At 43.7% G+C, this 23,119-nt stretch overlaps 1 protein-coding gene across 2 annotated transcripts in view; it reads left to right on the forward strand.

The window, feature by feature from the left end:
- Positions 1-3,784: 3,784 nt before the first annotated feature.
- The window catches only part of itga4 (integrin alpha 4), a 169,637-nt gene continuing 150,302 nt past the window's right edge, over positions 3,785-23,119 (forward strand). For both annotated transcript variants that reach the window (XM_041200111.1, XM_041200112.1), the window contains exons 1-2: positions 3,785-4,019; positions 4,778-4,899. In XM_041200111.1, coding sequence (XP_041056045.1) covers positions 3,859-4,019; positions 4,778-4,899 — 283 coding nt within the window. In that variant the 5' untranslated portion in view covers positions 3,785-3,858. The remainder of the gene's footprint in view (positions 4,020-4,777; positions 4,900-23,119) is intronic.

The following is a 23,119-nucleotide window of genomic DNA, read 5'->3' on the forward strand; positions in this document are numbered from 1 at the left end:
CTCCCAACCTCACCCCATCCTGACACCTTAACTCCCCCCTCCCAACCTCATCCACGACACCTATTTCTCTCCCCAGCCGATTCTAGCCCTTCCTCTCCCGCCCCCTCGACCATCATCCATTGTGAGCATCAACAGTGACTATCTAACTTCTGTGAGCTGCTTCGTAGCAGAGCCATTTCCATGAGAATCCACCCAGCATGCCATGGACGTTCCTCCAGTGTGCCGTTGGTGTTGGGCTCCAGCATCTGCTGCTCCTCGGATGTCCGCGATGTGAGTGAAGCCCTGGCAGTAAGTCCCGACTTCTGCACGTCACACTTGTCAAGATGTGTTCTACACTGGCGTGTTTTTACTGACGTGGGTGGACGATCCAACGGGCAGGGTGGGGGAGGGATTGATTCAGGTGGGCAGGCCTAATAATGATATGCTGATGTATTACAATGGAGTTCCCGATGTCTGATGGCGGAGAACGCGGCCTGCCATCGGTGGGTTGAAACCAGGTCGCCATACTGTCTGCTCATGCCTCTAAACATGCCCGACACTGGAGGGTACGGAAAATGCTGGCCATTGTTTCATTATTCCTTGTAATTCTCATGATCAAACAGTAGAGTAGCCTGTAAAGTGTAGAAGATTACATCTTACAACCTCACCCATCACAGCATCACAGGATACTTACGAAAGCAAGATACTAAATCCAGCTTGGACTCAATGGCCCCCTTACATGCCCTAATGACTTTATGATATGATTGACAAGGTATAAATATTTCACTTCTTATTGACATTGAAAGACAGAGATCTCACACGCATTTGTTTACAAAACTAATTACACTGTCAGGAACATCATTTGACCTTCCCTCCCCAGAACCTCATTTGGTTCTTACCACATTGTGGTGAGCCAAAATTGCATATGGACTCATGGACCAAATTTTACATACATTATTCTTGACTTGCACTCCAGCCACCAGTGTAATTTTCTGTACCAATATGGTAGTTTGCTACTTTACACACACTCCCTACCCTCCATTCTGGGGGCTCATTAGGCTGGTTATTGCCTCAAAAATGGATGCTACAGGGCTGAATTGAGGGGCCCCTAAAGTGTGTTTGAATTGCAGGTGGTATATTAATGCAAGTGTGTTGCCCTTTCACTTTTCAGGTTTGTGACAATAAATAAACTCATCTTTCTGCTATCGATGAACATCCTCAGTGAAATATTTTTGAAAAGTTCAAGTTTTTAGGGACTCTGAATCAACTGTAAAATTAGATACAGCTTGACACATATTAGTAATAACCTGATAGCCTCATTTAAAAAGTTCATAAGGTTGTATGGTATAAGAAATAGAACTGTTAAACTGTTGAACCATAAAAGGGTTTGTTTAGGTATATTGTGGGTCAGCATAAAATACCTCAACTGTACACTAGTTTCCAAACTGCAGGGAAGTTTTGCATTCCTCAGCATTGGCATTATTTAACATGGTGAACCCAAAGCACAGATGTACATACACACATGAAAATGAAAATGAGACAATATTTAGAGAAACCACATGAATAAATTCTTGAGTTCCCTTGACCTATTTGTTCTGCTGCGATTGCAGTGATTCAACTTGTACAGCGAAGTTTTTGAATGTTTGGTGAATGGAATAGTGACACTAGACGATGAACTCTACACTTACTGGTGCTCCAGGTAATAGCGGAAATCCAGGTAAGAAGCTAAGGCTTTAAGAACAATATTTTTAAAGTAAATTTGAGAGTTTCAAAGTTTATTCTATTACATTTTAAACTGTTATAATATTTTAGTCAGCCACCCCCCCCACCCACCATGGCATTTCATATGGTAAGCCGGAAAATATGGTCTCTCTTTCAATGCCTCTGTTGTTTTAACATTTGCTATTTCTCATTGTTTTGCTAGTGTGGCAAATATGACATTCTTCTCCAAGAACACCATAAGGGCATTTGTTGTAACTACAGGCTGGTCAGTTTAACAATGGTGGGTAAGGTTTTAGAAATAATAATCAGGGGAAAAAATTAACAGGCATTTAGAGAGGTTTGAGTTAATTAAGGAGAGCCAGTATGGATTTGTAAAAGGCAGACCATGCTTGACCTATCTAATTGAATTTTTTGAAGAAATAACTGAGAAGGTTGATGGAAGGAATGCAATATATGTTGTCCGTATGGAGTTTAAGAAAGCGTTTGACAAAGTACAACCTAAAAGGCTGGTTAACAAATTTGAGGCTCATGGAATAGGAGGGTCAGTGTCAACTTGGATAAAAAAAATTGGCTTAAGGACAGAAAACAGCAAGTCATAGTTCATGGTTGTTTTTCAGATTGGAGAAAGGAGGAAAGACTTGCATCAATATAGTGCTTTTCATGATCACTGAATATCTCAAAGTGCATTACAGCCAATGAAGTACTTTCTGAAGTGTAGTCACTGTTGTAATGTATGAAATTCGGCAGCTAATTTGCACTCAGCAAACTCCCACAAACAACCATGTGATAATGGCCAGGTAAGGATCTGTTTATTGTGATGTTGATTGAGGGGTAAATATTGGCCAGGATACTGAGGATAGCTCCCCTGCTCTTCTTCAAAATGATGCCATGGGATCTTTTACATCCACCTAAGCAGATAGATGGGGCTCCGTTTAACGTCTCATCCAGAAGAGCTTTATAAAGCTTTGATGATGCACTGCTGCCTCAGTACTACAGTGGAGTCTCAACCTTGATCTTTGTGCTCAAGCCCTGGAGTGGGACTTGAACATGCAACCTTGTGATTCAGAGGTAGGCATATGAACAACTGAGCTATGACTGCTAATTAGGAGACAGTAGACAGTGGTATTGCCCCAGTGTTAGTTTTTTTTGATATATATATATAAATGACTTGGATATTGGAATACAGAGCAAAATTTCAAAATTTGCCATTGATACCAAACTTGGAGGTATGGTAAACAGTGAGGATTATAGAAACCAACTGTAACTGAACATAGATAGCCTAGCAGAATGGTAGATGGAATTTAATGCAGCCAAGTGTGAGGTGCATTTTGGCAAAAGGGATAGAGAGAGGCAATATAGACTTATTGGCACTGTTCTAAAGAGGGTGCAGGGACAGAGAGACCGGGGGCGCATGTGCAAATGAAAGTTTATTTTCCTGATAATGGATTCCAATTACTTCCCCACCATCATCATTTTTAGGCTGACAGGCCTGTACTTCCCCAGTTTATCCCTCTCCCTTCTTTGAATAATGATATAACATTTAACAATCCTCCAAGCCATTCCTGTATCAAATGAAGATTGAAAGATTTTGACCAATGCCTCTGCTATTTCTACCATTGCTTCTTTCAGAGGGTGTTAATCTTTGTCCCCCTCATTACTGCTAGACAGCAAACACCAATGTTCCAAATCCTTCTCACAAATCCAGTCAGGATCTCCCTCCTCAGACATTCTCCCCCTCTTTTGGAACCACCCCCATTCCTACACCACATTCCCAGTGTATCTTTACAAATTGAACTTTTATAAAGTAGTTAATATCAAAGGGTAAATTTCATAATTGCAACAGTCCTCACATGAACCTAGGTATGTCTTAATGCGTGAGACAGCGCGATATATGCAGTGGTTGCTGGCTTGATGTATGTAGGTCAGGTCGCCCGGCTCTTGACTCTGGGCTATGAGGTGAAGAGCGCCCCCTACCGCGGAATCCGGGCAGTCGTCACGAGGGGCCGGCGATTTATTTGAGTGCCAGCCGGCAAAGAATGAACGAGTTCGTTATTGGCTCGGTCGCTGATGTTGTGGTTAGGTTTTGAAATAAGTCTCAAGTCGGAGGGCAGAACTCTTTCATGTTGTTGTCTCAGTGCAACTAAAGTTGAAAAGAAAATGGGACAGAAAAATCTCTGGACGAACTTGGTCCTGTGTTGTTTATTCAGGACGGTGCACCTATATAATTTGGATTTGGAAAATCCTGTCCTGGTTAAAGGACCTAAAGGAACATTGTTTGGTTATTCTGTACTATTACACAGTTATAAAGGCGAAAAGTGGTGAGTTTTTGTTTTGATGTAGTTAGTTTAACTTTCTTGGTTTAGTTGGTGTTCAAGTGTAAACAGGGCAATGCTATGATTTAAAAAAAATACCAATGACATTAATTTTGCAAATTCTCCAGCTAAAATGAATAGAATACAAAGGAAAAGCCTATGTTTGGGATATTTCAAAATGGTCCTGGTGTCTTTTAGATAAATCCCAGACTTAAGTGGCAAGGAATGTGTTCCTTTTATCAAAGGTTTTGAAACCACGATGGTTTTGCTAGTAGAGCAAGTGTAATATATAGAGATGCTACAATCATTACTGGTTTGATCTGGTTACCTAATTTGTTTCCTTTTGTCACTCCAGTTTAGAAGAATGAGAGGGAATCTGACTGAAACGTATAAAATTCTAATAGGGCTAGACAGTCTGGGTGCAGGGAGGATGTTTCCCCTGGTTGGGGAGTCTAGAACCAGGGGCCACAATCTCAGGATATGGAGCGGGCCATTTAGGACTGAGGTGAGGAAAACTTTCTTCACTCAGAGTGGTCAACCTATGGAACTCTCTACCACAGAAGTATGTGGAGTTGGGTCACTGGGTATATTCTAGAAAGAAATTGTTAGATTTTTGGATATTAGGCGTATCAAGAGATATGGAGAGAAAGCGGGAATATGGCATTGAGATAGAGGGTTGGCCATGATCATGTTGAATGGCAGAGCAGGCTGAAAAAGCCGAATGGCCTACTCCTGCTCCTAGTTTCTATGTTTCTATATTTCAGGTTTATTGTTGGTGCTCCAAAAGCAAATTCATCTCGTGATGGTGGAATAGTAAGTCCTGGAATTATTTACAAGTGCCGAATTGACCAAAATCCTGAAGGGATTTGTGAAGAACTACATTTAGGTTAGTTGCAATGACAGCACTGTTTGGTTTCTGTATAAAGTTCCAAAGAGGAAAACTGAAACACTGCAGTTAAAAGAGTTATGCAAATGTCAAAAATTTTAAATTGCAAGTGTGTGTGGGGGAGGACTGTTTTGGTGCTTTGTAGTGTTTTGCGCCCATTCTTATGACAAATGTGACGGTTTTTTTTAAAGTCTCATGGGAGCTTACTATTGTTTACACATGAAGTGTAGTGATCATGGAGTCAAGCTTTGATAATGCTAAATTTCCAAAGCTACATTCACAACATAATAGATTCTGTTAGTGGTGAAAACCAAACCAATGCAGAAGCAAATGTAAAATACAATCAAAATCATCTTTAGTGAAGTGTGTACATGGTTTACTCATCTTATGCCCTAAGTACAATCACTTGTGTTACTTCCATTAAATAATATCCATGGACAATTTAATTGTGCTCCTCATTCCCAACCCTCATACACGTACTGTTTTAGTTTGGTGTCCAGCAAATATTACAGCTCTTGGCAAATTTAATGTTTTCAACTGCAAAGTGATAGTGTGAACAATGCAATAAGTTAGAAAAATAAGATGATTTGTTAAGTTCATGTGGAATACAACTTTACTGGACTAGTTCAATGGGAGGCACTAGTAAAGATATTATTTTGCTGTACGTCACTTTGAGCTGTGCTTGTCATTTTGTTTCTGTGAAGTGCACTTTTTATCTGTAAACACTGTCATTTATAGATCTTTTCAAAGGGTTATTATTGCAGCGGAGGCTGACAAAATACATGGGTTAAAAGGCAATATTGGCCCCATATGTATAAACATAAGTTCACACGTGAATCTTTTTGTAGGTTCTGTGCACCCCCACCCTCCAACAAACAAGTGCATCCCTTCTCCTCCTCCTCTCTCCCTCCACCATATCTACATCTATGTCAGCTATAGAATCTTCCTGTACTTTGGAACACATGTAAAAATGATGCGCCATTTTGTGGGAATGCTGGACCACATCCCACATGTTGCTTTGGTCCCTCTTAACCGACGGCCCTGTTGCACATTTCATGAGATCCTACAGAACAGGATGGAAATAAAGCATGTTAAGTGTAGATAAGCATAAAAATGTGGGCAAGTGTTACTTACTTTTGGACCTAAGAAAAACAAATTGGAACATTTATCTTAATTTTGAGGAATTAGGAACTACCCATGTGCACCAATCACTAAAAGCTAATGTACAGGTACAATAAGTAATCTAAAAGGTCATGGAATCTTGGCCTTTATTTCAAGGGGGTGAAATATAAATGGGAGGAAATAATAATTCAGTTCAATAGAGCCTTGGGTGTCTAAGGAATGGCTGAGGATCCCCTCCCTCACTCCCAATTTCCTGAGCCAGCCATCATTTTTCAGGTGGCAATTGAAAATCCCCCTGCAATATGTCCAGTAGTTAAGAGCTTAAGATGAATATAAGTTTTGGCAATGTGAGCCCCTGTCAACCTGTAGTGTGACTGACAATACCAGAATTACTTCCTTTCCTCTCAATAATAGTCTGATAAATGCTTGAATTCCGCTTCCCTATTTGGAGACTTGTTTAGCATTGCATTGTTATGCTTAGGCTTTCCCCTGTATTTTTCTTATAATCTGATTGCTCCTCTTACCTCTAGTTCCATCCTCTCTCCTTTTCTTGAAGATCTTTATTTTATGAATAAGGTTAGTATCAGTGTTCCTTTGAACTTTTCACTCTTGTTCCCATCCAAGTTAATAAAAGGATATAGTTTCCTCTTTGTTTCTAAGAAAGCTCAGTTATTAGGTGTAACTAAAAGTAAATGGTGGTGGGAGGGGCGTGTGTGGAGAGACCTGTACCATCATGTCTCCACCCCAATAATAATGGTGTTGGAGCCCCAAATCTGGAAGTTCTGCCCCCTCCATTTTCTACAGGAGAATTGGGGGTGGGGACAGCACAGGGCAGGACGTATTTCACACCCCCACGGTTCATGGAGGCAACAGTGCATTTAACAGTGCAGCTACCATCATTCAGAAGTGATTTTCATCAACCAGGTTTCTGACACAAGACTATTGGGCTTTACAAATTTGAGGAAAAGATCTAAACCCACAGGAGTTTTTTTGGAGAGGTTCAGGCACCCATTTGTGATTGTTAAGAGTACACATGTGCGTAAAAGGTGTGTAAAGTCTGTGAAACTTCAAGCTGCAAGTCATTGAAATCCCCTGTTCTTCAATTTTAAGAAAAAAGTTTGCTGTGCTTCTTAGTTTAAAAATTGAGTGCTTGCAATATCAATAGACATTTGTTGACATAAGCCTGAGGACTATCATTATTGTATTAATATTGCTCGACTGCTTCCACAACCTGTCATCACTGTGCGGTGAATGGGGGGGTGGGGGGAGGCCTGTAAGTTCACAGTTTGATTGACTGCTCCAAGTGGTTATAAGCTGTCTTTGACCCGGGGCCATGTATGGATGTTTATTTCTATAAGGGATTAAGTAATAAAGGTATTAAATGTACTGAATGGATGGAGTAGGCCACTTGGCCCCTCGAGCCTACTCCACCCTTCAATACCATTGGCTGATCTGAATGTAACCTGAACCTCACATACCTGCCTACTCCCGATAACCTTTCACCCTCTTCTTAATCAAAAAACTATCTAGCTCTGCCTTTAAAAATATTCAAAGACTGCTTCCATCGCCTTTTGAGGACGAGAGTTCCAAAGACACACAACCCTCTGACAGAAGAATTTCTCCTCATCTTTGTCTTCAATGAGCGACCCTTATTTTTAAACAGTGACCCCTAGTTCTAGATTCTCCTACAAGAGGAAACATCCTCTCCACATCTACTCTATCAAGACCCCTCAGGGTCTTAAAGATTTCAATTAAGTCACCATTTACTTTTCTAAATCACAGTGGAAACAAGCCTAAACTGTCCAGCCTTTCCTCATAAGACAACCTGCCCATTCCTGGTATTAGCCTAGTAAACCTTCTCTGAACTGCTTCGAACACATTTACATCTTTCTTTAAATAAGGAGACCAATACCGTACACAGTACTCCAGATATGGTCTCACCAATGCCCTGTATAACTGAAGCATAACCTCCCTATTTTTGTATTCAATTCCCCTCACAATAAATGATATTCTAATAGTTTTCCTAATTACTTGCTGCACTTGCATACTAACCTTTTGTGATTCATGCACTAGGACACCCAGAACCCTCTGACTCTCAGAGCTCTGCAATCTAATGAGAATGTTTTTCTGTAACACTGACTTAGAACTTTGTTATTTATTCTCAGCATGGTTCCTGAGGTCAGCCTGTGGTGGATACTGGGTGAATTGATATGGAGGATGTAAGGGTGATAGGTGGGGGTGGGGGCATGGGCTCAGCATGAGTTGGCATAGGGGCTATAAAGAGCTATGGGGATGCGTGGGTTCGTTATGGGTTTGCATGGACAGTATGAGGGGCCCACGGGGGTTGGGTTGAGGCATATAGGTTGGCATGGAAGGTCTGAGGGGCCATGGGGTTGGGTAGAGGGGCACAGGTTAGAATGGAGTGTGTAAGGGGCCATAGGGGGTGGGTAGAGGGACGTGAGTTGGCATGGGGAATGTTTGTGTGGGTGTGAGGGCTGAGGGCTAGCGGGTCTTACTGTTTTTATTGTTACCGGGAGAAGCTCTAGAGCACCGAGGTGGTCCTTTTAACCAGCCCACCTTGGCACTCGGCAGCCCCAGTGGCTACGTCTGTTCTGTCTCAAGGGTTGGGGGGCCCGACTCCAGTTAGCAGCCACCCCCAGCCCGGAATGAGAATCCAGCCATTCCCAAGTCGGGTTTGGGAGTTAGCAGATTTCCCAATCACACCCCACCACCCCCAGTCCCAAACCCAACTTGGGAGAAACTTACTTTCCTGACTCTGCATACCTGAATCGGGAACAAAAATCTGGGCCTAAGCTTTAGGTTCATGTTGAGACAGGAGAGACCTTCCTTGTCTCCTACCTTGCTTTCCTCAGTGTGCACCTATCAGGTGACCAAATATAGATACTCATTAAGAAAAATACTGATGAAGCATGCTCTGGGATTCTCTATGTACTGTCGATTCCTGGTGCAAGGAAGCCTAATGCCAACAAATCAGAGTGACCAAGTCTGCACAGGTGGTGATCCTGGGCACTTGGAGATCCCAGGCCAAACAAATCGCTTGGATCAGGAAAGCTGGGTGCACAGCAGCCTGTCACAGATACAAAAGACTGTCTTGTGCTCAGTGGAAAAACTGGGAGGGGAACATGGGTTCTATAATACTCTTAAATACTCTTTTTCCTACATTCTTACAACTATTGAAATCAGTATTTTTATAGTTTTTGATTGTTAACCCGTTCTTTCTCAGGAACTCTGGACTGTGTATCGCTTTCAGTCTTCTATCCTTCCTATAGTTTATAGGTTTTTCAAACCTAAACTTGGAAATCATGTAATCCTGATCTATCTCACCACCTTGACTCTGTTCACAATCAGCAACATCTTCTGCTATATCGTTGATCGGCACATTGGCTTATCAGTTTAAGAAGTATCTATTAGCTTCTTTGTATGCTAGTCATTCAGCTGAAACTCCTGCGGAGTGGGAATCGCCATCAGATTGTCAATCCGCGAATATTTACCTACCTTGCACTGGAGCTCCATATTTCTCACCTAGACTGCCGAACAAGGCCTCATCAGAAATGCAGAGTCTACCTGTTCAGGGAATCCTTTCCCGTAGTGCAGCATCATCAGGGGAGCCAAGCTGCATCCCCTCTTTCTGGCAGTAATTGCTGTATTCTGATGTATTTAAAGGCTTCAAAGACACTTTGAGAAGCTGTAGAGAGAAGGTAAGCGTGTAAGATAAGTGGGTGAGGGGGTAGGGTGGGTCAGGTGTAGTGTGGAGGATGGTCAGTGTAGTATTGTGCAAGAGGTAATCGGGTGGGGAGGGTAGTTGGGTCCAGTGGCGAATCTGGGAGGGAGGGGATTGGGCGGGGTGGGGTGGTCAGTAGTGTAGTTACCCAGTTGTTAATAAAAATAAAAACTGCTGGGAAAACTCAGCAGGTCTGGATTCTAGCATTTTTTTTGTTTCTATTTCAGATGTCCAGCATCTGCAGTATTTTGCTTTCTCCCCAGTAGTTAAAACTGGTTTTAATCCTTCTAACTTTTCCTGGGTAAATATTCTGGAAAGTAAGTCAGAACCATCCAAAAGCTCTGACTTTAACTCGGAGTTTTGAAGGGTTCCAGATGCAGGGGAATTGCCCATCAGCAGCCCAAACTGCCTGGGCAGTTTCCGCATAGTTAGTGCATGGGGCCTTCCGAAGGGTCCCGCTCATCTTGGAGGCTGACTCTGGGGTATGACCATCTGGAGATTAGAAGTTCTGGGCCATTAATTATAATCCTCATTGTTCAATGCAGAATATTGACTTGCATGCAGGGAATATTTGATTGTAGTCTAGTTTCAGGAAGGAATCTGATGGAGTATTGATTTTGCAAGAACCCCTGCTTATGGTGGCTCTTTGCATTCTGTTAACTTGGTCTGTAAAATTGCACCCAATTTTGAGGCCGGGTTTGGAGGTATTTTTGAGGCTGTGGGCAGAATTTTCTGCTTGATGTGCGTGCGGGGTGGGGGGGTGCATGTCAGCGCTTAAAATGACGTGGTGACGTTGGGCAGCATCACGATATTTCATTGGGTGGGTGCCCGATGAAGTTCAATGCGTGCCCGCCATTAATTAACGGGCTAGTTAAGGCCCTTTAGTCATCAATCGATGGCAATTTTCAGGTGCCCATGTGATCTTCGGGTCAGCGCACAGGCACAGCGGGCAGGCTGGTAAGAGACTTTTTAATAAAACTCATCCACGGGCGGGCTAAGAGGGCTCAGTGGGGTTGTTAATCTGGTCTGTGATTATTTATTGCAGAAAGTTTTTTAAACTTGCCTGTGTGCTCTGTAGCAGTTCAGCATGAATTCCAGCAACTTTCTGTGTACTTTGAACCTTCAGGTCAGCACACATCAGTCAGGAATCTTTATCGGACCTGCAGCTTTCCGGAGACCTCCCTTTAGCCTGGATATGGGTTCAGACGTGTCCACTGGAGGCAGCTCCTCTGAGGAGGAAGGGGAGGGCTAGAATAAGGGGGAGGCCAGGAATGCACAATCAGCCTCCAGGGAAGCTACCTTTGAGAGTACAGGTGCATGCAGGGCGAAGAGATAGCCCAAGGTGGAAGGGGCTGCAGAAGACGACACTATCCTGCAGCCAGCGTATACAGGCAGGAAAGCAGCTGCCTCAATATGACTCAGCTGCAGTGCTGAAGGAGGCTCTTACTGTCAGCGGAGACAGTACACTACATCTGTCAGATGATAGGCCCTGAGCTCTCTCCTAACTGTGTGGCTGGACACTCCATGCCAGTGGCTCTGAAGGTCACAGTTGCCATCAACTTCTATGCATCTGATTCCTTCCAGGGCGCGGTGGGTGATCTTTGCAGTGTCTCCCAATCAGTGTCAAGTAGGTCACAGATGCTCTGTTCAGATGGGCATTGACCTTCATTCACTTCTGCTGTGACCAGGCAAATCAAACACAGCGAGTCAGAGGCTTTGCGGCCATTGCTGGCTTCCCCCGCATCCAGGGTGCAATAGACTGCACACATTCGGGCATTAAAGCGCCAGCAGGTGAGCCTGGTGCCTACCTCCACAGGAAGTGCTTCCACTCCGTGAACGTTCAGATAGTGTGTGATCACAGGATGCTAATTCTACAAGTCTGTGCCAGGTACCCAAGCAGCTCCCATGATGCCTACGTCCTCAGACATTCCCAGGTGCCGGGGCTCTTCAGTGCTCTGGCTCGGCTTGGTGGATGGCCGCTGGGTGACAAGGGCTATCCCTCAGAAGGTGGCTCATGACGCCTCTCCGCCATCCAATATCAGAAGCTGAGCAGCCCTACAATAGGAGCCACACCTCCACAAGGGCTGTGGTTGAGAGAGCCATCGGTCTTCTCAAGATGCGCTTCCAATGTCTGGACTGCTCGGTGGGGGGGCGCACTCTAGTACTCCCCCCCAGATCGTGAGTTGGTGATAGTGGTTACATGCTGTGCTCTCCACAATCTTGCGCTGGAAAGGGGGGACGCAGTGGATGATGAAGACGTTGACACAGTGGATGCGGCTGCACACGATGAGTCCAGCACTGATTCTGAAGGTGAGGAAGCACTGGGTGAGGGACTAAACGCTGACCCAGGACTACACCAAGGAGGCAGGGACACCCGGGAGACTTTAATCCAATGATCCTTCAGCTAGCTCCACGTAAATGGATCAGCAAGACCAGCCTTGCCTGGCGCTTCCAAACTCGGCACTTAAGTGCTAAATCTGCCAGTTCATTAGCTCTAACTAAGGGCTTTGGACATAAACTTCAATGTCCACTCAAACACTCATGACATGTATATAAAACATACAAATGCAGGACAAAGGAGCCACACTCAGCCATGGTAATACATCTGGTTTTAATTTTCACCATTAGAAGTTCTCTCAAAGTCAAAACAAACGTTATTCGAGCAGAAACAAATAATAAGTCCTTAATCTCGGGCCAACACAAAAGCACCAGTGAGAAACCTATGGTGTGCCTAAGGCGCTTTATGCTTACGGGTGCTACGTCTTGGTGCCGCCCCATTGCTCGGAGTGGCATCTGAGATTGTGGACGCTGCTCTGCCCAGCCGATGGGCAGAAAATTCTGCCCCATGTTTCAGGCAAAGACAAACCTCATAATCATTTGCCAAGTGAGATTTAAATATCCAAGGATCCACACACATTATGAGCCCCAATGATAGAAACGAGGCACACAGGCTGAAATAGATGGGGCCTACTTGCTAGCCCTTCTAAAGATAAGCGGTGAGCTTTGTTTTAATCTTTGAAAATCTTTTGCTTAGTGCTTTCATGTTATTTTGTCTGCATTTGGCTCAATAGTGCTGTGTAGTGCTCCAGTTTTCCTTTTTTTCTTTTTCCCCATTAATATATTTCCCCATAATTCCTGATCTTTTGCTGGCTTTGTCATACCTGCAAAAAGGTGAGGATGGGTATTCTTTGAGGTTCTGAATGCTCTATCTGGTTTGAATAGAAAAACTTGGGTCAGTAAATGCAGAAACAGAACTGGACTAGCCATAAAAATACCATGGGTACAAGAGCAGGTCAGAGGCTAGGAATCCTGTGGTGAGTAACTCACTTCCTGACTCCCCAAAGCCTGTCCACCATCTACAAGGCACACTCAGAAGTGTGATGGAATAGTCTCCACTTGCCTGGATGAGTGCAGCACCAACAACAGTCAAGAAGTTTGACATCATCCAGGACAAAGCAGCCTGCTTGATTGGCACCCCATCCATAAACATTCATTCCCTCCACCACTGACGCATAGTGGTAGCAGCGTGTACCATCTACCAGATGCACTGCAGGTTAGAAGGCAACTTTCAAACCCTTGACTACTACCATCTAGAAGGACATGAGCAGCAGACACATGGGAACACCACCACCTGGAAGTTCCCCTCCAAGCCACGCACCATCCTGGCTTGGAAATATAATGCTGTTTCTTTACTGTCGCTAGGTCAAAATCCTTGAACTCCCTCCCCTACAGCACTGTGGTTGTACCTACACCACATAGACTCCAGCAGTTTAAGAAGGCAGTTCAACATCACCTTGTCATGGGCAATTAGGGATGGGAAATAAATGCTGGCCTAGCCAGCGAAGCCCACACCCCGTGAGTGAATTTTTTAAAATGCAGATACAATGACCCTTGAAATATTCTGGCTACATCTCAATACCACTTGGCCTCTACCTGGATAAGTACTTTGTTTCTATTTTTTGCAGTGGAGGATGAAGACAAAATAACAAGGGACCCTAAAAATAATTTGAGGGGAGGAACTTAATGTAAGTTTTAAAAAAGAGAGGGAATGGAGAAGATAATGGTACTCCAGATAGACAAACCTCCAGGGCCAGATAGTTTCCATGCCAGGGAATTGAAAAAATGGGTAAATTGTAGATGTGCTAGTCATATGTTTTCCAAAGCTGTCTAGATTGATGCATTATGCCTTTGGATTGGAAAGCTTTAAAAGCTAGTCCTTTATTTAAGAAGGGAGGGAAAGCGAGGCAACTACAGAATGATCATTTTAACATCACTTTGGGGTGTTACAGGAAAGTAACCATCCAAGATGGTGACTGCCTGAGCACTTGGACCTGTAGAATTTGGTCAAGGAGAATTGGCATGGATTTATGAAGGATTGGTCATGTTTACCAATCTTGTTGAATTTTTTGAAAAGGTTGTTAGCATAGTGGATACGGGGCATGTCTATGGGTACTATCCATATGGACTTCCAGAAGGCATTGGATTAGGTTATTAGCGTAAACAAGTGCTCATGACAGGTAGCCTTGTGACATAAGTTGCTAATTGGTTGGAAAATAGGATACAGTTGAGTAGATGAAAGCAGAATCAGTAGGTTAAGTGGGTGGGCTAAATAATGGCATATGGAGCTTGATGTGGAGAAGTGTGAAATATCCACTTTTGATCTAAGACAAACAAATCTGGAATATGTTTGTAATGGTGAGAGACCAGGAGCTGTGGAGAAGTGAAAGGATTTGTGATTTGCAATTTGCAAAGCCAAGTGTGCTACATGCCCATCTCTTTAGTAAGCTTTTCCTTTGCTGTGACCTATTGGTTGGAACCTGTATTGCAAAATTAGGCCTAATAAAATGTAAATATTAAAATAGATGAACACACTGTTTTTGATAGAATTATGAACTTAGGGAAGCATATCCAAGAGTCTGAGGGAAATTATTTTCTCTTTGATGTGCTGAGTCAGGAAACAGATGATTTTTGGTTGTAACTCTTTCGAGTACAAACACGTTTCCATTTCCCACCACATTGGATGGTAAACAATTGGGCAATGAAGTACTAGCAATTAAAAATGCCCAATAAGACTGAGATCTTTTTGGGGAAAAGAAATTCTTTGATTACACGGTCTTGTCAGGTACTCACACACAAGATTGCTGTTAGCTGCACTGTACAGTGTGAACAATTGCAGATTCCAGAATATATTGTCTTTAAAATTTCACTAAAATTTGCATCAAAGATTCTGTTTTTGCAATGATAGGGCCAGTTTCAGTTATGTAAAATGGGGAGCTGGTTCTGTGTTCATTATGGGTTTCATATGCAACAAAGAACAACTGAGATTTATGGCTCTAGCATAATAAAATGTCCCAAGGTGTTTCAGAAAATCATTATAAAACAAAATACAATACCAAGCCACATAAAGAGAGAGTAGGCCAGTTACTTATTTGCTGCCAAAACACTTATCCATGCTTTTATTGACTATTCAAATGCACTACTGGCTGGCCTCCCACATTCTAAACTTGAAGTCATCCAAAGCTCCACGGTCCACATTCTTACTCGTGCCAAGTCCAGTTCATCCATTACTCCTGTGATCACTGACTTATACTGGTTCCTGGTCAAGCAATGCTGATCGGTTTTAAAATGATCATCCTTGCTTTCAAATCCCTACATTCCCCTTGGCCCTCTCTATCTCAGTAATATCCTCCAGCCCCATAATCCTCTGAGATATCTGTGAGCCTCTAATTCTGGCCTCTTGAGTTTTCCTGATCTCAATCGCTCCACCAAATGTTGGGTGTGCTTTCAGCTACCTAGGCCCTAAGCTCTGGAATTCCTACCCTAAAGTCTCTGCTTCTCTTTCCTCCTTTAAGATACTCTTTAAAACCCACCTCTTTGGCCAAGGTTTTTGGCCAAACCAACAGCACTCAAAATTCACTAATTGCTAGATTCTGGGCTGTTCCAGTTAGTTGGAAAGTAGCAAATGTCCCACCGCTATTCAAGGGAGGAAGGAGAGTGACAACAGGGAACTGCAGGCCAGTTAGCCTGACTTTAATCATCGGGAAGATGCTGGAATCCATTATTAAGGAAATGGTAACAGGGCACTTAGAAAATCGTAATATCATATGAATAGGCAGAGTCAACATGGTTCTATGAAAGGGAAACTATATTTGACAAATCTATTAGTTTTTTTGAGGGTGTAGCTAGCTGGGTAGATAAAGGGGACCCATTTGATGTAGCACTTATGAAAGGTTGTTGCACTAAATAAGGGCTCATTGGTTGGGGAGTTATGTATTAACATGGATGGAGGATTGGTTAAGGGCCAGAAATTATAGTGTAGGAATAAATGGGTCATTTTCAGGTTGGCAGGCTGTTCATAGTGGGGTGTCACAATGACCAGTGCTGGGTCTTCAGCTCTTCACGAACTATATTAATCATTTAGATGAAGGGACCAAGGGTAATATATAATGGTTTGCTAATGATACAAAGATATGATGGAAAGTAAGCTGTAGGAGGATATAAGAGGTCCAAAGAAATATAGTTGGGTTAAGCAAGCAGACAAGAAGGTCACAGATGGTGTATAATGTGAGGAACTTTGGTAGGGAGATAGATAAACTATTTTTTAAATGGTCAAAAACTATTAAATGGTGATCAGGGAGTTTGAGTGCCATTGCACATGAAACGCAAAGACAACATGCAGGTGCAGCAAGCAATTAGGAAGTTCAAATGTTGACCTTTATTGTAAAGGGATTAGAGTACTGGAGTAATGAATTCTTGCTGCAATTGTAACGTGCTTTGGTGAGACCACACCTTGAGTACTTTGTAGGGTTTTGGTCTTCAAAGCTAAAGATGTATATACCTGCTTAGAGGGAGTGCAACAAAGATTGATTAGATTGATTCTTGGATGAGAGGACTATCCTATGAGGACACTGAGTAGAATGGGCCTAAACTGTTAGGAGTTTAGAAACATATAAGATTCTGAGACAGCTTGATAGGGTAGATGCTGAGAGGCTGGTTCCCCAGGTTGGAGAATCCAGAAGTAGGGGCATAATCTCAAGATAAGGAGTAAGCCATTTATGACTGAGATGAGAAGAGGGTTGTGAATATTTGGAACACTCTACCCAGAGAGCTGTAGCTATTCACGTATTAAGTATATTCAAGGCTGAGGTTGATAAATGTTTGGACTCTGAGGAAGTCAAGAGATACTGGGATCAAGTAGGAAAGTGGAGTTGAGGTTGAAGGTCATCCATAATATTAAATGGTGGGGCAGGCTGAAGGGGCCTGCTCCTGTTTCTTATGTAACACTACTGAGTTCCGAGAATTCACCGCACTGACAACTTTTGATAGGTGGTTATATGGTCATGGAAGCGTTTCAACATAGATTAGAATTTAAAAGCAAGGGGAGGCTTCTACATTGAGTAACCTCCCACACTTTGACTCTTAATACATTCCATACCGCAGTGCGGAAGGGCACCTTGGGGGCAGTGGTAGGTGTATCTTTGAATGATCTGTCAATTCTAGTGAAGCTACATGGAGCCTGCCACAAACTAAACCCATAAATGGCAAGTAATGTATAATTCTATTGTTGTCTATGTTGATAGGATCAGCACAGAATACACCACAATTTACGGGAAGTAAAACTGAAAGTGGAAAGGAAAATCAAAGTTTTGTGTTCTGAACAGGTTCGTAACAAAATGCAGAGAAGCTGTAGATAAATAATAGTATTGGATTATATTAATAGAACTATTCAGTATAAATCCAAGGATATCCTTCTCTTACTATACAGGTTGCTGGTTATACTGCAGAGTACTGTGCTCAGTTTTGGGCCCTTACATGGTGGGTAATACAGTGGCCTGAAGGTATGAAAGAGCTACAAAAAAAAAATTCTGTATTCTGTGCTGATCCTATCAACATAGACAACACTAGAATTATACATTACTTGCCATTTTGGGATTTAGTATGTGGCAGGCTCCATGTAGCTTCACTTGATTGACAGGTCATTCAAAGGTACACCTACCACTGCCCCCATGGTGCCCTTCCACATTGCGGTATGGAATGTATAAAAAGTCAAAGTGTGGGAGGTTACTCAACGTGGAATTCTAGAATCTTACTTTCTCAGGAAGAGGTGGGCTTATTTACTTTACATTAACATTGATTCAGAGGCAACCTGTTAAGTATGAGACTGGGGAATGAGAGTGGGGAGAGAGGAATGGTGCCAGATAAAGCAGCAAAGTTGGGAACAGCAGCAACAATATGGTGAGTGCGGCTGATGTTGAAGAGAGGAACAGCCAGTAAAGGGGTGAGTGAAACCTTACTGTGGATAAATAGTGAAAAATTATAATGACTGGTTCACTCTGCATGACATGGGAAGTGACCCAGTGCACTGGACACAGAGAAGGCTCTGGGTTGCAACAATATCCCAGATGAAGCGCAGAATTACCCATGTATCAGAACTTGCTGCACCTCTAGCCAAACTGCTCCAGTGCAGTCAAGGCAATGGCATATACTTGTTTGTGTGGAGGAGCACCCAGAAAAATAAGATGACTCTAATTTGGCTTCATACATGCAATTGGCCCTCCTGACCTTCTCCCAATCATCAACTGAGTGACGTGACAAAAAATGCTGAAAACACTCAGCTATTCAGATTGCTTCTCTGGGAAGAAAAGCAGAGTTAATGTTTTAGGCCGATAACCTTTTGTCAGAACTTGAAATGTTAACTCAGTTTCTCTTTCTGAAATCGCTGTCCGATTTGCTGAGTGTTTTGAGCATTTTATATTTTTATACCCGGTTTCTAGCCTCTGGAGTATTTTGCTTTTGAATCAGCAGAGTTAAAGGAGGAATCAGAAAACATAGGCTATGACATTGGGGATCTATGAGAAAAACGTCAATTCCTGGAGGCATATCCCAGGGCTGCACGTTCTTATTCTTTACCGAGTTGCAAGCTCTGTGGAGGTCATGAATGTCTGAGTACATGGAACACTGATGACACTACCACATTTAGCAGGTGCATTGGCCTGGAGACGATTGATGCTCAGTTTGGTGCACCGTGGAAAGAGAAATTTGAACGTGTATGCAGAACACAGCAGCTGTAGGAAGTGGCTGTGTGGACAGGCAATCTGTCACACTAGGCACCAATCTGTGCAGGTCATTGTGAATCTGCATTTATGTGTGGAGTGTTATCAATATGATCTGTAAAATCTTCAATGAAACTCTAATTTACTGGAGGATAGAGGCCTCCACGTTGTGCAATTTCCCATCTTGCTCCAACAGATCAGGCTGGACCACTTAAAATACGATTGGTTCCTTCTCTCATCTGCTAAAACTACTATTCCAGGATTGTCCACTCTCCACTGTCTCCTCCACCCTTACTTCCAACATTAAGTGCGAAAAGCTCATGGAATACTTCGTCACCAGGATTGAAACCATCTGATCAGCTGCCTCTGTCACATCCCTCACTTCCAGTAGCACCGGCCAAACTTCCTTTTAATGATTTCCCCTGCCTTTGACCTGAACACTCAACTCTCTCTAGCTTAACTCATGTCTCTCCTCATACCAGTCTGAGCTCTTCCTTATCTATGAGACCCATCTCCTGCTCCCTTGATCCTATTTCCATTAAACTGCTGACCACTTAACTTCCCCTCCAGGTCTCCCTTTAGATGTTATCCATCTGTCCCTTAACTTTGCCTTCATCACCACTCTCCTCAAAAAAAAAACATTTGACCCCTTTGTCCTTCCAAGCTACCATCCCATCTCTAACCTCCCTTCTCTCCAAAGCTGTTGAATGTGTTATCTCGTTCAAAATCCATTCCCATCCTTCCTGGAACTCCATATCTGTATCCCTCCAGTCAAGTTTCTGCCCGCCACAATATGAAACAACAGCACTTATAGGATGTCATTTGTGACTTTGATGTGACTGTGTCAAAGGCAAATTTCCCTCCTCGTCGTTCTTGACCTGTCAGCAACTTTGGAGATGGTTGATCCCACCATCCTCCTGCAGTGCCCCTCCACTGTCGTCCAACTGGGTGGGATTGCTCACACCTGGTTCCATTCTTATCTACCTAACCATAGCCAGAGAATCTCTACTGGCATCTATCTCACAGTTACTTCAGTTGCCTCCCAAGGGTTTATCCTTGGCCCTCTCCTATTTTTCAGCTACATGCTGCCCCTTGTGCCATTATCTAAAGGCACAGTACTAGTTTTCACATGTATGCTGATGTCACCCAGTTCTACCTCATCATCACCTCGCTTGACTCCTCCACTGTAACTGAATTATCAGACTGCTATATCGGGAAGACAGAAGTCATTGTTTTTCGGTCTCTGCTTCAAATTCTGTTCTCTAGCCACTAACACATCCCTCTTAGATTGTCTTTTCACAACCTTGGTGTCACATTTGATCCTGAGTTCAGGTTCTGACTTTATATTTGTGTCATCACTAAGGCTACCTATTTGCACCTCTGTAATGTCACCTGTCTTTGCACCTGTCTCAGCTCATCTGCTGCTGAAACCTTCATTCATACCTTTATCACCTTTGACCTGACTATTCCATTGCACCCCTAGCTGATGCCCCACATTCTATCCTTCATAAACCTGAAGTCATTCAAAACTGTGCTGCCTTTGTCTTAATTCGCACCCAAGTGCCATTCACATATCACCCTGTGCTTGCTGACCTACATTGGCCCCTGGTCAAGCAACATCTTGATTTTAATATTGTCATTTTTGTTTTTGAATCCTTCCATGATGTTATCCCTCCCTGTCTGTGTAATCTCCTCCGGTTCCACAACCCTGTGAAATATCTGCGCTCCTTCAATTCTTTGACCTGTTGTGCATTCCCATTTTATGATTGCTCCACCATTGGTCGTCGTGCCTTCAGTTGTCCAGGCCCCAAGCTCTTGAATTCCTTCCCTGCACGTTTCTGTGTCTCTACCATGCTTTCCTCCTTTAATATGTGTCGCTGGAGGTCACTGGTAACGGTTATTGGCTTGGTACACAGAGGAGAAGAGTCAATTCTCTCTTAACTCTAAATGCGCTTTATTCACGTCGTTAGATCATCTACATATAGCTTATATGTCTGGTTAAATATAGACATGCAGTTTACAGCAGGTTATACAGTTTTATACCCAAAACTAGGATCTAAATGCACACCCACTAGGTTTCTCTGACACTCCGAGTGATCACAGAATATAATAGCTAATACCCGAAAAGGAGAGCTGGCCAGGCGTTCCATTCTCTCTCGCGTCTCTACGTTACTGACGTAGGTTCTTCCGCTTCTGGATGGTCTCCGGAGTCTCACTGCCCCATGCCCGAAATCCTCTCAGCATTATACTGAATCATATCTCTTCAAGCTGTGCTGTCCCTCTTCCCGTTAGTTTAGGCCTGCTTGCCTGATCTGTGGCATCTTCTCCATTGGCTCTGTTCCAAGACTTGCAGGATCACCTCATTTCCCCCTTTTCTAAATAAGGACTCATCACATTTCCTTTGTCTTCAAGACAGCCAGCTACTTCAGAACTGGTTCCAGCCAGTTCGGACCCAGTGACTGGAGTCAGGTTTCAAAAGTCAGGCCAGCAACTGGACTCAGGTCAAAAGTTGCTTTCACCTGTGTCTGGCCCTTCAGCTGCAGCCCCTGGCCAACATATGCATCTTAAAACATACCTCGCTGACCAAGCTATTGGTCATTTCACCTAATATCTCCTCAATGCCCCTTGTCAAACTTTTTTTTTGATGCTCTGGTGAAGTGCCTTGGGACGTTTCATTACATTAAAGGTGCTATATAAATATAAGTTGTTGACTCTTAAAACATTCATTCCATCCCAATGCAGCAATTGACTTGACGGCTCCTTCAAATATGCAAATATGTGCATTGTGAGATCTTGCAGGATGCTATAGAGATTTCTCTAAGGCTGAATTTGGCAAGTCCACAGCATTGACCATTTTCTACCATTTGCGTTGCATGGTTGGATTAGTGAGGTTTGTTTCATTGGATGGGAGCAGGTGAGGGTGAAGTCATTGCGTGTAATGTCACGAGTGGAGCCATAAATGTTTTGCTTATGGATGGCCTTGGTGTGCCTGGTGATGTCTGGGGTCAGCCTCACAAACGCTTGGTAATGTCTGTGGGTGACCTGGTGAGTGCTTGGCAATGATTGTGAGTGGCCCCTTGGGTGCTCAGAGAGGTTTGGATGGGGTGGGGGGGGCAGGGTGGGGGGTGCGGGGAGGGTCTGGGCATCGCCGGTGAGGTCTGTAAAGAAAGTGAGAGAATGTATGCGTTTTGGGATGGGGGGGGGTGGGGAGCATATGCAGAGACATTATTAAGTTAGTTGTGTCAACGCCCCAACTTCTGGGTTTCACCTATCCAATGATACCATTTATAGCAAATGTACTATACCTCCCAAAAATCTTCTCACTGCTGTTCATGGTGAAGAATGTGAAACAGCTGCAAGGGCAAGTGGGGAGTGGTGGGGTGAGAGGGAGAACATTATTCTGGTCTAAGGAACTGTGTAGTTCATGGGGGCAGTGGAATGCAATCCATCCAGTTTGGACTACATACCACTTAACCTGGCCCACTCCACCCTCCCTCCATATTCTCCACAGGCGTCTGTTGTACTCCTCATGCCTCTCCTTTCTCCTGCTCCCCCTTGCCCCACCCACCCCCCACCCTGAGCTCCTCCTGTGAACCCCTGCAGCCTGCAGGAGGTCCTCCTGTACACGTCCCAGGAACCCTTCGTCCAATGCCCGCAAGGAGTCCCTCCTGTAACCGCTGCCTCCACCCCCCCCCCCTCCTTCCAGGAGTTCCTCCTGTAATGACCCCCCCACCCCACCACTTCCAAGAGCCCCTTCTGTAAACCCCCCCCCCCCCTGCCATCTAGGAGCTCCTTCTCTAACTAGCTCCAACCCCAGGAGTACCTCCTGAACCCTATGAAGAGCATGACCTGGGCTTGACATCGAGTGCCAACTCATTCCCATTAAAGAATGTTTTCTGCAATCTGGGTTGCATTCCATATATAAACACACACACAGCTTTCTTCTTTCTTTTCTACTTTCATCTTGGGGGGAAATGGCTTACAACAAAGATCTTCCGGGCAGTGGGGTTGCTGGAGAGATCGCCACAGACTGCAAAGTTAATTGTGAGCCTACCTTTTTGCATCCTTCCAGCTGGGTCTTCCTGTCCTGGCTGCAGCGGCAATCACTTGGTGCAGCTGTTCGCAGAGAGCTATGGCAAATTAGGAGCAGCGGAGAGGCCACACCCTCTTTTTGCAACACTGGCTGCCATGTTCAAATGCATTTTAATAGTCTTGAGGGTTTCAATGGAGTTGGTGTATGAGTGAGTGGGGGGCCTGGGTGAGTGTGTAAGCAGGGCTATGGATAGTTGGGTCAGGCATGGTT

This window comes from Carcharodon carcharias, chromosome 12 (genome assembly GCF_017639515.1).
Source record: "Carcharodon carcharias isolate sCarCar2 chromosome 12, sCarCar2.pri, whole genome shotgun sequence".
In the NCBI taxonomy this organism is placed as follows: Eukaryota; Metazoa; Chordata; class Chondrichthyes; order Lamniformes; family Lamnidae; genus Carcharodon; species Carcharodon carcharias.